A 15,888-nucleotide genomic window follows, 5' to 3' on the forward strand; every position below is an offset into this window, starting at 1 on the left:
CATCATCTCAGCCAAGAACGTCCACTGCTGAACACAGTCCTCCTCCAATGCTTTCCATGTTGCCCGGTTGGTAGCAGCCTGCGTCCAGCGCCTTCCTGCTACCTTTACGATGTAGTCGGTCAACCTTGTGGGTAAGTAGAGTCCCACGCTGCGTTTTCCGGTACGCAGCCTCCACTCCAGAACTTTGCTATCCCATCGGCTGTCAGTTCTGCGTACTATGAGCCCAGCCCATTGCCACTTCAGCTAGCTTATACGTCTGGTCCGCATTTCTGATTCGATCGCATAAAGAAACATCAAGCATAGCCCTTTCCATAGCACGCTGTGCAACTTTGAGCTTCTGTATAAGGCCTATAGTGAGAGGCCAGCTAAGACATGGATATTAAGCTCAAAGACTGAAAACACTCGTTGGGCGAGAAAACAACTCACAGTGCGTTGTGGTCACTGTAACAAATCTTACTTATGTGTGGTCAATACGCATTATGACTTTTCTTCATTGCCACAACGCGCGACCCTTTAATTTAACATGATAGCCACAACACGAGTCGCTATGTGGTCTTTCAGTGATTTCCAAAACGCAGAAGTGAGCGTTTTCATTATAACCATAACATTATGGATGTTTTTCAGTGTGATTGACTTGTTTTCAGTCTTGTTTCAGTATTTGAGCGTTACATATCATACGTCATGTTATACAATAGTGCTTTTCATTATTTTGCACAGTTACAAGTATTTCAAATCACAGCAAGTCTTTTGAAGGAGAGACAAATAATTCGTAATTTATATGCTTTGTCAAAGCGTTACGAATCACGCGTAAAATTATTTGTAACATCAATAGAAGTGCTAATAACTGATCAGTTATCGTTATACTCTCTTTTACTTTATCTGTATATTTTGAACATGTTTTTGTTCAATAATATTATGTAGCGGTACAACTGTGGTCGTGGAGCGATGACTATACACCGAGTCAAGTCTAGGTAATTGATGTAGCCCCAACCCATCTGGCCAGCATGTCGATTGTAACCCAAAATCTTTATTTGCTTCTTGTATATTAGAAAGGGTCTTGCTCTTACAGTGGAGTCAATATATTTTATGACCTGATGATGATGGACCGACGATCTGGTAAAGGTCGCGGAAATAACCTGGATGCGGGCAGAGCAGGACCGTTAATTGTGGAAAACCTTGGGGGAGGCCTTTGTCCAGCAGTGGACGTCATTTGGTGGAAACGAACGAACGATGACGATGGATTGATTTAGAGTCCCTATTAGATATTCTGTATTCCAGGGCACGATACTTATCAGAGCTTATTACGAAAACCACAATGGCCTTATTAATCGAAAACTGTTATCACATTTTGTGTAGGTACTCTGTCCTTATTTCATAACTAATTTTCAGTTCTAAATCTAGATGCTAGACTGATTTAAATAATTTATTAAGCGGTTAGGTTTTATTGGTCTACTTCATTCACACGCACGGCCGTATAACACTGACTTAGTGAACCACTTATTGTTTCTGACCTAATAATAGAGTGCCTAATTTGTAGTTATGTATTAGTTACAGCCTTATTTTTTAAAGCAGCTGAGTTTAAGTTCATCTTACCAATTTAACCATCCGAAAGGCTGATGTTTTCTTCAAGTATTTGTATTAGTGAACGAACAGTTGCATCAAAATAACGCTTTGGCATCTTGTGTAAGTGATAGTAGTTATTTTATGGCAAACTAGCGGCCGCCCGCGACCTCGTACGCGTGGATCCCGTTTTACCCCCTTAGGTGTGGAGTTTCGTAAATAATCCTTTCTTAGCGGATGCTTACGTCATAACATCTACCTGCATGCCTTTCAGCCCGATCCGTCCAGTGGTTTGGGCTGTGCGTTGATAGATCACTATGTCAGTCAGTCAGTCACCTTTGAGTTATATTACATTTAGATGTAGAGTCTGATTTACTGTCGACTGTTCAATGAATAGAATGATGGGGTCCGAAAAAATTACAATTGAAAATCTCATTAAAGAGGAATGTACCGACCTATGTCTATGTTTATAAACTAAGAAACAACATGGAAAGCCACCACTCTGATGGAAAGTGCCCAGCTAGCTCATAGACATTAGCAACTTAACTTTGCTAATTGTTGTTTGCCCAGCCTTTTGCCTACTAACTCTATGTAATCATTTAAGATTGGTTGTTCGTTCGTTCGTTCCAGCGAAATGACGTCCACTGCTGGACAAAGGCCTTCTCCAATGTTTTCCACAATGCACGGTCCTGCGCTGCCCGCATCCAGGCTCTTGCCGCGACCTTTACCAGATCGTCGGTCCACCTAGTAGGAGGCCTGCCCACGCTACGTCTTCCAGCCCGTACGTAAGATTGGTTGTACCGTAGAAAAACTTTAAGTAGACCTCTCTCTGAGCAGCTTATAATTAACACTGGCTTTCCGCCCGCGGCTTTGCCCGCGTGGAATTTTGTCTGTCACAGAAAAACTTTATCGCGCGCGTCCCTGTTTCAAAAACCGGGATAAAAACTATCCTATGTCCTTTCCCGGGACTCAAACTATCTCTATGCCAAATTTCATCAAAATCGGTTCAGTGGTTTAGGCGTGAAAGCGAGACAGACAGAGTTACTTTCGCATTTATAATATTAATAGCTTTCCGCCCGCGGCTTCGCCCGCGTGGAATTTTGTCTGTCACAGAAAAACTTTATCGCGCGCGTCCCTGTTTCAAAAACCGGGATAAAAACTATCCTATGTTCTTTCCCGGGACTCAAACTATCTCTATGCCAAATTTCATCAAAATCGGTTGCGAGGTTTAAGCGGGAAAGCGTAACAGACAGACAGACAGAGTTACTTTCGCATTTATAATATTAGTTGGGATATAGTAGAGTATAGATTAGCTTACTCAACAAAGTAGATAACTTTGTTTTTTTTTAATTGGTTATCTACAGTTACAAAATTGTTTGGACTTCTAAGGATGTAGATAGAAAGAAGTAAAATCTCTAATATTACTAATGTACCTGAGGTCACCTGAGGGCACAACCGAGGCCCTTGGACACACAGAAATTTAGGATCTCCGGTGGTATGTAAAAGTGAAGTCAACAGGAAAAACATGTTCTGGTATGATTTACAAGCTTTTTGCATTCCAAATCTCGTTTCAAAATTTTTGTAAAGGTCTGATATCGATTTAATATCGGGTCGATACATAACCTTAATACAACTTAACACTATAAGATAATAAAGTAATAGAAATTGTTTGCTTTAATAAGCTTAGTACTACGCTTTTTAATTATACCTAGTTAAAGTTTTCCTTTAGTTATTATTTAACCAAGACTTAACCTCTTGAAGACAACATGACTTTTTCCTGTATTTTCAAACATACAGACTGATTTTTTAACATTTTATCAAGAGGGCACATGAAAAATGTAATTATTTCACACTTCATAGACAGAAGCATTTCTATTGCATGCAAAAGCGAAGTTAGTAGATTTTAATTTTATAATATTAACATCTTATATTTCAATAATGTAAAGTATGTTGACAGGCGATAAAATAGGTTTAACTTACGACGATGCCATAAAAAGTAAGTGTTTTGAATGGTTTATTACGCGGAAAGGCAGCACAAGACCCGTGTTTACTGCTTGCCGAGTAAGGAGCGGGTTTGTTTCCGTATGTCCGTAGGAAAGTTTGCAAACATACATGTTTTGGAATTTCATAGACTTCAGTTAGAGTTCTGATATTTCTAGATTTATTTGTTATTGTAACTTCATTTCACATGGACAATTTATTATAAGAAAATTTTACTTTATGTGTAAGTACGTTATTGGAAAATTAGCATTAGAATTTTTTCCTATGAGTATGTAGTAGGTAGGTATGCATGGGTAGTGCTGACTCTACATTTATCAATTGAACGTATGTAGCAATTTTATAATTTTAATCAACGTAACTTACGTTTTTACGTAACTTTTCTTCCAAGGTCATCCGTACTTAAGTTTCATTAATAAAATGAATAAAAATATTTTCATAACTCACCTTATCGATTACCAAATGGGAAACCTCGTGAAATAAAACACACGTTCTAATACACGACGGTGAAACGGAACGTACTTTACTCCCGCGCGAAAATTAATTCGAATTTTTGAAAATTGAACTAATCTGACCACAGATTACTTTCGAACTTTTTCCGCGCTCGCGTAAAGCGAAGGCCTCCTTGCATGCGGCCTATTTTCCCGGAGCGTGAATCGAGACTGACGCACGGGCGATTGTAGGCACAGGCTGCGTTCAGGAAATGCTTTGCCAATCGTGATACGAGTGTGTAAATTGCAGTGGTAAAGTTAAGATAATAATATAGGTAGTACGTGTAGGAAAGTATCTATCATTTTGTTACATACTTCTGAAAAAAATAAATAATTAGATCAGTTTAAATTTAAAATCTAAGTATAGATTAATTGAAAAATTCCACAAATCAATAAGCAATAGATAATTTTGATAAAAGGATTAATTATTCTGTAGGTGATTAAAATTTTATTGTACAAATCAACAAACGCGCAGTGCGCAAGTACCTGCTGAAATATGTGATTAAAAACTTGCAAATCAAGTCCATCACAGCGTGTAATTTTCGATCGTTCGAGCATTATTTCTTTGCCGACTTTGCAGAAATGTAATATGCAGGTATATTTTTGAGAATGTGGCAAAAAACGAATGTTTAAAGGACTTTTTTTTTTTATCCACAACGAGGAAGCTCTTGGCCTGTATCTCACCTGATGGTAAGGTACTTTCAGGAATTTGAGTTTTTAAAGGTCCACTTTACAATGCAATTTAAGATTTGGTAGACCTCTTGCAAAACGTTTATGCATTTACATGAATGTAGCTGTAACTCATGCAAAATGATGTGATAATTATATTTTCTGAATCTAAGCGGTGACCTGAAGGTAGACAGACCCTAGATATTACAGGTTATCGCTCTAGAAGTCTGTGGGGCCGCGGGGATCCCCGTTAAGTTATTTACGATCTAAGGATAAGATAAGATATTTATATGCGATGTTATTTTCACGCCAACAATTAAGTACACAAGGCGAAATTCCTTCACATATCTATCTACTCCTTTAATCCTCCTAATAAAATTCAGGACGGATTCGCCCTCGTGAACACCGTCTGCTACAAAGACTAAAACGCGCGCCTCCCTTTCAAAAACCGGGATAAAAACTATCCAATGTTTCCTCTAGGTCATTTTTTGCGTATGGGGACAGTCAGTGGGTTATGTGGGACTCTGCCCGCCAGGAGGGTGGAGCCTACTAACTAACACTAACCCGGGACAAACTTGACCTTCATTGGTTGGGTTTTTATGGCAGGCAAGCTGTAGATCCTGCCTACACAGGAGTTGCAGTGGTAGGAACGAGAGGTTGGAATAGTTCCGTAACTAACATTAAACTGTCATTGGACCCGCAACGAAATTAATCAAAATAACATAGGAGGAGTTCGAAATTAAGGTTCGACTTCCCTCCATTGCAAAGCTCAGTTTATCTTTCCCCCGGGAGAAATTTGACCTTCATTGGTTGGGTTTTTATGGCGGTCAAGCTGTAGATCCTGACTACACAGGAGTTGCAGTGGTGGGAACGAGAGGTGGGAATAGGTAAATAACACTAAACCTCGACGGTATCATTCCGGGGCCATAGAAACGGAGCCGCGAGTTATGGTCCTAAAAATAGGTCCTGAACTAACTCTATACCCATCTAAGTCAATTCACAGTTTTAAGTGTGAACGCTAACAGACAGACATAGATTATTTAGTACGAATTTAATACCAAACTAGGCACCTACTTTGTTCCAAAGCTTGTTTGTTACAATCGTTTAATCGTGCAATGGAAAATTTATCTCGTAGTATTGTTTCATTGGAAGATAATATTGATTGGCTATCAGCGTCTAAGTTCACCGAGGGCAATGTGCGGACTGGCTAAAGTCTAGCAGGGATGCTTAAGCCTGATATTGCAAGAAAATCTATTTACCCTACTTAGTTTTAGATTAATGCTAGAGACATTAGGAATTCTGTGAAAAACCTAGAACCATTCACTAAGTGGACAACTCACCCGTGGGTTATACCTAGTTGTCCCTTTCCCAAGATTTTGAAAGAAAGAAAGAAATAAATTACATTTATTTAAGCAAATTACAGAAATATTTTGGGGAGAACTTTGTGTCATTTAAAGTTACTGTATTCGATTACTAAAACTATTTATTTTTAATAGACACATACATTATTGTTTTGACTTTTTATAAACTTATGAAATGTTAGCGACCCCTGCGAGTTAATGTAAGAATCAGACGCATGTTATCAATTGTACAAGAATCGCTTTATTCAAGTTAATTACGATAAGACATGTTTACGATAATAAGACAGTACTAATTGAGGTCAGTTACAGATTAATTTTGCTTGGAGTAGAATGAAGTAGAATGTAGGCAATGATTGAGGATACTCTACTAAATTAGGTAAATAAATTAATATTTTGTTCATTGTTTTGTTCTTTCGCTGTTTCTTCAAGAACTTTCTTGTCCCGAAGCAGCAGTAGGGTTAAAATTATAAATAAAGCATAGGGCATAGACAAAAGAGGTGGAGGGCACATAGCTAGTAGAGCTGATGGTTGTTGGGGCAGAAACGTTCTCGAGTAGCCACCACGGGCCAGAAGACGTTATGTGGACTGTTCACTAGGTGGACCGACGATCTGGTGAAGGTCGCGGGAAGAACGGAAAGAAACTGGCAGCGCAGAACCAGCCGTTATGAAAATCCTTGCGGGAGGCCTTTGTCCAGCAGTAAGACGTTATTTTACTGAAACTAACGTACGAATGAACTATAGGTAAAGGGCTTTTTTGTAAAACACATACTTTTTTATATTCAGGTAAGGATGTCAAAATATAAACAGCAGTAACATTTTGTGGGGTCTAATCTCATAGAGCTATCTCATTTTACTGTCCCACTACAGATAAAGTCAGATAGCTAGATCTTTATTATTAGCGGTATTTATTTGTTAAAGTATTGACTGCGGCTATCTGCCAATAAACATCACCATAAAGATAGCCCGACAGTTACTTTGTGTAGATATGTGCAAATACCTACACAAAGCCAATTCGCCATGTTTATCTTTGTTGGTGATCTTCAGCAGTATCTATTTTTGAGACTTTCCACTGAATTTTACAGGCTTTTATTTAGCTCCGTCTGGCCTTGGTATCTCTATCTGACTTTTTCAGGTTGAATTACTTATCATTCGAGAAATACATTAATATATTTCTATACTTAATATTATAAATGCGAAACTAACTCTGTCTGTCTTGCTTTCACACCTAAACCACTGAACCGATTTTGATGAAATTTAGCATAGAGATAGTTTCAGTGTCGGGAAAGGACATAGGATAGTTGTCATTCCAGTTTTTGAAACAGGGACGCGCGCGATAAAGTTTTTCTGTGACAGACTAAATTTCACGCGGGCAAAGCCGCGGGCGAAAAGCTAGTGTTACAATAAATAAATGTGAAAAATTATTTATTATTTTAAAGCAAAAGCCTTATTTCATTGTCAGTTGAAAGGGTGATCGTAAAGAACCGTCGGGATGAATGTTAGCGTATCTCTAAGACATTTTCATGTTTACCTGATTGCTAACTGATGAAATTCTTCATGGAAGTAAACGCGTATGTTTTCTTACGAGCTTAAAGTTTATAATACGTTTTTCATTTCTATCGCAGCTCTCTCACTTGCATGCATGGCTATTGACACTTTGCGAGTGTATAACACTTATTTATTATTCTGTAGTATAACGGTACAGTAGATATTAATCATACTGTGGTTGATGTGAGGGCAGTGCGATGACGAGTGTATGTACTGTACATAAGTCTGTAATTACCTCCAATGTAAACTACCTCGTCACTAGGCGGGTGTCCGCGCAATAGCCGGTGATTAAGAGCAGTGAAATGATGATGAAAGCAATTAATTTTTTGCTGAATTAAGATCCACAAGCAAGTATACATTTTCATTAAGCTCTAGTTTTTGCACGCGGCATCGCTTGTGAATTTTGGCTCTTGACGTATAGTTTTATTGCGCTTTTCCGTCGTGAAAAATATTATTTTTGTTTGTTATTCCTGAAAAAAAATAGTTTTATAACACCGTTATTAGTCCATAATAATTAGGTACCTCCTCCATTTTTATAATAACTTGTAAGTACACATTATACATAGGAAACTAAATACTATTACTCGTCGTCGTCCTCGTTTCAGCCGAAAGACGTCCACAGCTGAACAAAGGCTATATACAGGCTACCAACTACTTATTACTTATTCTGTGTCAATACCTAGACCACCCATAGAAATAGACGTGTGAATGCATACGAATACATACCTATTTGTTTGTACTGTACGGGATCAAACTCGCAATCATATTATCCAGCACGCAAACCACCAATAACTTGGTAATTCACTAGGAGGTAAACAACTGCCTACGTCACAAAGCGGTTGGTAAAAAACCGGTGATCAAGTAAAGTGAAATGATGACGACACAATTAACTTAATTGTCGAATTAAACACAACCTTATAAACAGTACTTCCAGTACTTTACGCCTTTGTTTTACCAACTGCATTGTCTTACCAACTTTTTGTCAAATAATTCAATTGAATAATTCCACCATAAACTGATTTTATTGGGATTACAAAACTTTATTTTATAGTTTTAAGATTAACTTCAATGAAATATTTCAACGATATCAGCGGTAGATCTACATATAATAAAAGTCAATGACCGACTACAATTAGGTATGGTCGATAGCGAATCAACAAGGAAATAGTCATAAGGAAAGTCAATTTTGATTTGAATCCGGAAATGTTATCACAACATACATAGTTAGGTAGGTAAATAACCTACACCAACATATTTTGTCCAGAAAAATATAAGGGATTGAATACGGGAACGGGATGAATTTACTTATTTAAAATTGCTAGTTACAAAGTTGTTTTAATAGACCGATAAAAACAGGATTGTGAGCTAAGACGCGGGCTTTCATGATACGAGGATTGGGTCGTTAGATTCTGTTCACACCTCTCATTACTTATACAAAAAGATACGCAATAGGTAGAGCGGTGGTGCATCATTCATTTCATTACAGACTGACTCACCACTCAATGGCTACTAGTTAACTGACTAACTAACAATAAGGCCCAGAACAGACGGTGAAACGCAACTGCATCGAAACTGCAACTGCTAGTTACTTTTTGAGTTGCATCTAAGTTTCTGCCATAGCGTCCGTTGAGAGACCACACATGACGCGACCAGTTTGAAACTTTCAGTTTCAGTTTCATTCATCAGAAAGTTGCAGTTTCGTTGCAGTTGCGTTTCACCGTCTGTTCTGGGTCTAAGGTTTAGCAATGTTTTCGCATTCGGTCATCATCAGGCCATCTAGTCTCTGCAGGAACACGACACTCGTCAAGATTTGGCCTCCACCACCAGTCCCAGCCAAACTGGAAAGATTAAAATGTCACCCCTTACGAAATCCATGGGAAGAATGGCGGTGGTCTTATTTTACTGCTGGAACGATTTTACAAAAATGCAACTATGGTATTCAAGGATAATAAAAGGTTTCGAGAGAAGTTGTCGTTTGGATATTCCGAATATCGAACGGTGTCAACTACCCTTGGATTTGTATAGAGGGATTCGTTTGCAATCGCAAAATGCAAATGCGATTTGGCATTCGAAATCGAATGCTTTAGGAATACGTCTCTTAGCATATTTAAAGCATATATAAATATATTTCAAACTGAAAAACCACTGACCATGTTTTTTCTTCAGTGCATAAAAAAATAGCCATTAGCAAACGACAAGATTGTCCGAACCGACAGGGGGGTGCCAGTGTTCGGTTTGTGTTCACATTGACTTGACTTGGCTAATTTCCGCGCAGTGTAAAAGCAGCATATGTATGTGGCATAGACAACAAGCGCCGCAGCATTCCCGTCGCGTCTCGTTGCGCTGCCCAAGCGCAGGACACGTGAGATAGGCTAGAGAAATCTTTGTAAATGCATGAGATTGCCTACGAATAATTAGGTCAGAGTTTAACAATAGACTATTAAATAAGGGCTCCATCACCTTTGGATGATATGATTGCCTTCTGAAACAACCAATCGAAACTACGAAAGTGTCACACCAAAAACTAAGAATTTGGAGATGGTACTAATAATGCCACTAGACAAAGTAAAATGCATAATATCGTTTGTAATGAATCCAAAAGAAAAAAAAGCTGAAAAATAAAAAAGCTGAAAATGCCGTGTGTTTATGGCAAGACGAAAAGGTCACTTTCTGTAACTGATAACTGGGTGAAACCGCGGGCAGAGGTAATATTATAAGTTTACAATGGTCGTTATTACTCATCTCATAAGGTATTATCCATGTCTCACCCATTTATCCCACCGCCGCTCGACTATTGTGGTGAGCCCACTCGTAACACAAGCTTATTTAGCTTACCACGAGGGGCTAATGGGACTATTAGTAATTTGGGCAATACAAATTGGTAATAATCTTTTAAAAAAAAAAAAAAAAAATTGGGAAAACTCTACATGAAAACTCAACAATTTTCCTTAGGAAAACGTTAACCAACTAAGTAGTTGTTACTCTATGGACAGATAATATCTTAATTAGGTACGTAGTACATAACATAGCTACAATGTTTCATTTAGGCCAGTAGAATTAAACACAAAAATTGATTAAATCGGAAATAATTCCTACAAAAGATTTTTTTGCTTTAATGGCTTCATGGGTTGCCCATTAAGACTCTCCTAAGTTTTCGACTTCGACGGAGTTGTGCTTAAGTGGTGGGGGCCCCCGAAAGGGGCGTTTTTTCGGTTTTCCGGTTATACCGCGTAAAGGACTTACCCTATCGAAAAGTGGTCTTCATGACAGTTAAAGGGCACTTAATCCTGCATTGAATAAGACCAAATTCATATGTTTTGGACAAACCGTTCTCGCGCTAAAGTTCGGCAAAGTAGAAAATATACGTATAATTAATGACCGTCTCCACGTCCAATGGCTTGTTACCCCACATGCTTCCAAGCCTTGTAAAGGGTCGCCTTAACCAGTGTAACCCTAACAAGGCTCACGAGTTTGATTCGCTTATCCTTGTTCGTCCCAGCCGTTCCTTAACTGCGGTTGCTGCACCTCTTCCTGGCACTCTCCTGAACGACTCTGTGTTACCTAATGTGGCTGCCCCTCTTCCTTGTACCCTCCTGTACGATTTCATTGCTTAGCCATATGCCTGGTCCAAGGTTCGACGCCACAAAATCAACTTCGTACGAGTGAAAATAGTTTAAATACTATTTCCCGTGCTTGCAACATTTTTCTTTACTGCTTCGCCTCTATTAGTCGTAGAGTGATCGTATATATCCTATAGCCTTCCTCAATGTATGAGCTATTCAACACAAAAATAATGATTTCAATCAAACTAGTAATTCTTAAGATTAGCGCGTTCAAACAAACAAACAAAAAACTCTTCAGCGTTTTAATATGAACTTGTTGTTGTTGATTTTTGGCGTCGAACCTTAGACCAGGCATACGGCTAGGCAACGTAGTCATGCAGGACGATACAAGGAAGAGGGGCAGCGACAGTAGGTAACACAGAGTCGTTCAGGTGAGTGCCAGGAAGAGGTGCAGCAACCGCAGTTAAGGACGGCTGGGACGAACAAGGATAGGCGCATCAAGCTCGTAAGCCTTGATAGGGTTACACTGGTTGAGGTGGCCCTTTTCAAGACTTGGAAGCCTGTGGGTAACAAACCATTGGACGTGGAGAGGGTCATTAATTTTTCGTATATTTTCTACTTTGCCGAACTTTAGTGCGATAACGGTTTGTCCAAAACATATGAATTTGGTCTTATTCAATGCAGGATTAAGTGCCCTTTAACCGTCATGAAGACCACTTTTTGATAGGGTAAGTCCTTTACGCGGTATAACCGGAAAACCGAAAAAATGCCTCTTTCGGGGGCCCCCACCACTTAAGCACAACTCCGTCGAAGTCGAAAACTTAGGAGAGTCTTAATGGGCAACCAATGAAGCCATTAAAACAATAAAATCTTTTGTAGGAATTATTTCCGATTTAAAAGCTAATTCTACTGGACTACATTATCCTTTCATAATTTAATGTATTCCACTAGATAAACTTTTCAGAGTTAATACAAAACGTCACACAGTGCACCGTTTTACCTAAAGTAAATCAAAATCACGTTATCAAGATGCGAACTTAAATAATGATCAAGTAGAGCATAAGAGCTTTACATGACGTGACATTTTTTTTAATTGCAATTGAATCCTGCTACCTTTATGATTTCGTCGGTTCACCTTGTAGGTGGACGTACCATGCTGCGTTTTCAGGTACGTGGACTCCACTCCAGCACCTTGCTTTTAGTCCAGTCAATAAAGCATTATAGATGGAAAACTGTAGAACACAATTTCTGACTTCAGAACTTTATTTAGACTAGATAGGAGGTGAACATAGCAAAAGTCCCCGCCCTTAGCCCTTGAGCCGGCGGGGAGAGGGGGGTTTAAAGGTGCCACTTTTCATCTATCTATCACATGTGAAATGTTAAAATTTACTGGTTTTTTATTTGTTCCTTTGTATTTACATAACTACCTTTCTGGATGCCAAGTTTGAACCTTCGAGGTCATCTGGAAGTGGTTAGAATTTGGTCTATAGGTCAGACATGTAGATTTTTGGACGTCAATATCTAAAGAACCGTTTGAGGCATATTTATGAAATTTGAAACTGATGTATATCTTGCAAGTCTCAACACATGAGCCAAATTTGAAGTGTTAATGCACAGTAGTTTTTGAGTGATGAAGAGTCAAAAGTGGCTCAAAGCGATTCGTCAAAATATACGCACGGTGTAGTCCCCTCGCTGGAACTAGGCTTAACATGCTCCCGCATGTATAGAATGATTGCTCAATGTTGATTTAGTCGATTTTCTCCTGAAAGGAACATGTAAGACAACAATAAAATTTCCAATTTTACAGACCTTCTAGAGCAGATGCCGCAAAAACTATACAAGATATAGAAAAACTTGACGGTCTCACCTGTAGCAAATTGAATAAGCTTTTTTTGGTTCATAGTAGTCATGTCACTAGGATACATAGTTTCCGAGGATTAAGCGAAAAACCGAAAAGTGGTACCTTTAAACCCCCTCTCCCCGCCGGCTCAAGGGCTAAGGGCGGGGACTTTTGCTATGTTCACCACCTAACTAGGCTAAATAAAGTCCCGAGGACAGAATTGTGTTCCACGGATTTCTCTCTACACCGTCGTTAAGGCATTCATTGACTGGACTATTTACCAACCGGGTAACATGGAAAGCATTGGGGGAGGCCTATGTTCAGCAGTGGACGTCCTATGGCTGAGATGATGATGATGATGCAATTGAATCTTTTACGCGGGTTAGTAAAATAGTTATCATTACCTACGCAAGGCAACGCAACGCATCGCATCATTTGACTACAGATCAACGTAGAATGAACCTGGAACACGTTTATTATATTATTTTCAGGTAGATTTAAGTGCTAATTATATGCGGTTTAATAAATGTGTCAGGTCCGCGAGCGAAACACAATAAGTCGTAAATTGTAAGATGTTTGCGATGGACGTCAATACATGGCAAGTTAGAGTAATTGTGTTCTTGTAACATGGATGACTGAAAAATATTTTTGTCTCTTCAGAAAATCTGTTATTTAAAATGTTCATTTCATTTAAACTTAGGTTATGGTGGTATAACTCCTTCATTTTATCATTATAAACGCGTGTGATAATTTATTTATACAGGGTGGAAACAATAAGTGATCTCACTCGAATATTTCTAAACTATACAAGATATCGAAAAACTGATCACTGATTCTGAAAGTGCTTCACGAGCTCTATCAAACGGTATCTATAATAGGTTACAGAATAAATTGGATCTATCCGAAAATTCAATGTTTCCAGCTTTCATATTTAATATTTGACATTCACTATTTAATATTTGTAAAGTAAATCACCTACCTTATCAAGGCTTACATCGTCGAACATGTTCATCGAAATCGTTGATACATTGTTCAATTCCAAAAAACTATTAGTCCTTCTTAAAACCATTTTCACTAACACTGGCACAAATTATAATAATAAAAAAAACACTTTCAAATTTTCAAAATATTCGATTTTCAAATTTTCCACTTTTTTTCTTGGGGTTCTCACAGATAAAATCTCCACATTTAATTTTTTCCTTGCGGGTTAGCACGTGCAAAGGAATAAAAGTTGAAGGCTTTCCTTGGAGGCGATGAGTTCGGTAATGTACCCGCGCAGGTGTGTCCCTCACTTTATATTACACTGTAGAAGTAGATTCAGTTTTCCTCAATGCGTAGAAGGATAACAAAATCTTCGCGTTTCATAGATTTCAAAGTACAGTTAAGATTTGCATGGACGTTGGGTTTTTTAGTATCTGGTTATATTATAGTACCTGTTTAGGTACCTACTTTATTTCTATCACACAGCTTACATAAACATAGCATAGAATTTCTGTTAATTTTTAATTAATTGTAAGCTGTATGATGTTGCTGATTTCTTCAGAATACTCACTTTTAAAGGCTTAAAATGCATTATGCATTTATTTCTGAAACCGAAGATATTTAAGCTTTAAGTCGTAAAAATAAATCTTGTGGTTATAATTTGTATAGGAAAACAAAACTTTTTTTATGTCATAATTAAAATTAAGGCGAACGAATCCGCGGGCTTGTATCATACAATTGATTAGAAAAATAGTTACTTAAATGTTTGTCGTAGGATGAGGTGATAATTACCTCTAAAAAGTACTAAAACACACGATCCTAAATAAATAACTTGTATTTAAAAATGCCACCGTGTCAACATCCCGAACTTGTTATTCTAATTTATGTCTAGTCTAGATTAAGACGTATGCCAGTGAGTATATAAAAATGTATTAATATACATAAACATGTAATTAACCTCGCTCTACTACATCCGCGTATAACAAAACAAATAAACATTTCATATCATATCCCATACCAACCTACGAGTATTTGGAATAACGCAGGTTTCTTTATAAAACTTTTGTCCCTGTTTCACCCCCTTTAAGTTTATCTCTCAGACGAAAAAAAACACCAAAATGCTTTTGTTTGCGGTAATTATCGTGTTACGACTAAATAACAGACATTCTAAATTTAATATTATAAACCAAAAACACGTGCCTAATTTTGAATTAAAAACTTGAGCTATAAAGATAATTAGGTAAATAAAATATAGAGATTACGTATGACGAGCTTTTGCGTATTTTTTACAATATCATTTTCCCCCACATTATTATTAGTTGTGCTGCTGAATCAGTGTACGGCAAAATACGTCACTGGGCAGTACGTGCGTGTGAATGCGTACGCGACGAGACCCGCCCTTATTGCGCGACGACGCGCCTGCGTGACGGAGCGAGCGTCTGTTGAGAATAATTATGGAAGCCTTCCACTGGATTTAATTACAAACCTATTATTTAAAATAATAGGTTCGAAAAAATCAAATTGTTCAAGGTCGAAATTGAACATTTCGCTTGCTGAGCGACTGCTCTTCCATCTCAGCTACTTAGACATTGGAGGAAACCATTGTATGAGAAGTGTAATACCTAATTACACTTCTAATAGGGCCAGGTTAAACTTTTTCCCGCCCCGGGACAAACTTGACCTTCATCGGTTGGGTATTCATTAACGGCAAAAGCTGTAGATCCTGGCTAAACAGAAGTTGCAGCGGTGGAAACGAGAGTAGAGTATGACCCTGCCACTGAGTTTATGACATTATGTTTTACCAACCTTTTTTAAGCTTTTGTTGAAAAGAGAAGTCTTTTCAAAAAACCAAATGGATCACTTCAGGATAGTATCAGCGG

At 38.2% G+C, this 15,888-nt stretch overlaps 1 protein-coding gene across 3 annotated transcripts in view; it reads right to left on the reverse strand.

Annotated features, from left to right (window-relative positions):
- The window catches only part of nebu (solute carrier family 2 member nebulosa), a 60,645-nt gene that overhangs the window by 20,686 nt on the left and 24,071 nt on the right, over window positions 1–15,888 (reverse strand). Inside the window, exon 1 of one of the 3 annotated variants that reach the window (XM_028300877.1) lies at window positions 14,007–14,118. The exons of the other annotated variants lie outside the window; for them this stretch is intronic. Within the exon in view, the coding sequence (XP_028156678.1) occupies window positions 14,007–14,096 (90 nt within the window). The 5' untranslated portion in view covers window positions 14,097–14,118. Of the gene's footprint in view, window positions 1–14,006; window positions 14,119–15,888 lie in introns of those variants that run through there. 3 annotated transcript variants of the gene reach the window in all.

This window comes from Ostrinia furnacalis, unplaced genomic scaffold, assembly GCF_004193835.3.
Source record: "Ostrinia furnacalis isolate ACB-3 unplaced genomic scaffold, ASM419383v2 OfSCF0802, whole genome shotgun sequence".
In the NCBI taxonomy this organism is placed as follows: domain Eukaryota; kingdom Metazoa; phylum Arthropoda; class Insecta; order Lepidoptera; family Crambidae; genus Ostrinia; species Ostrinia furnacalis.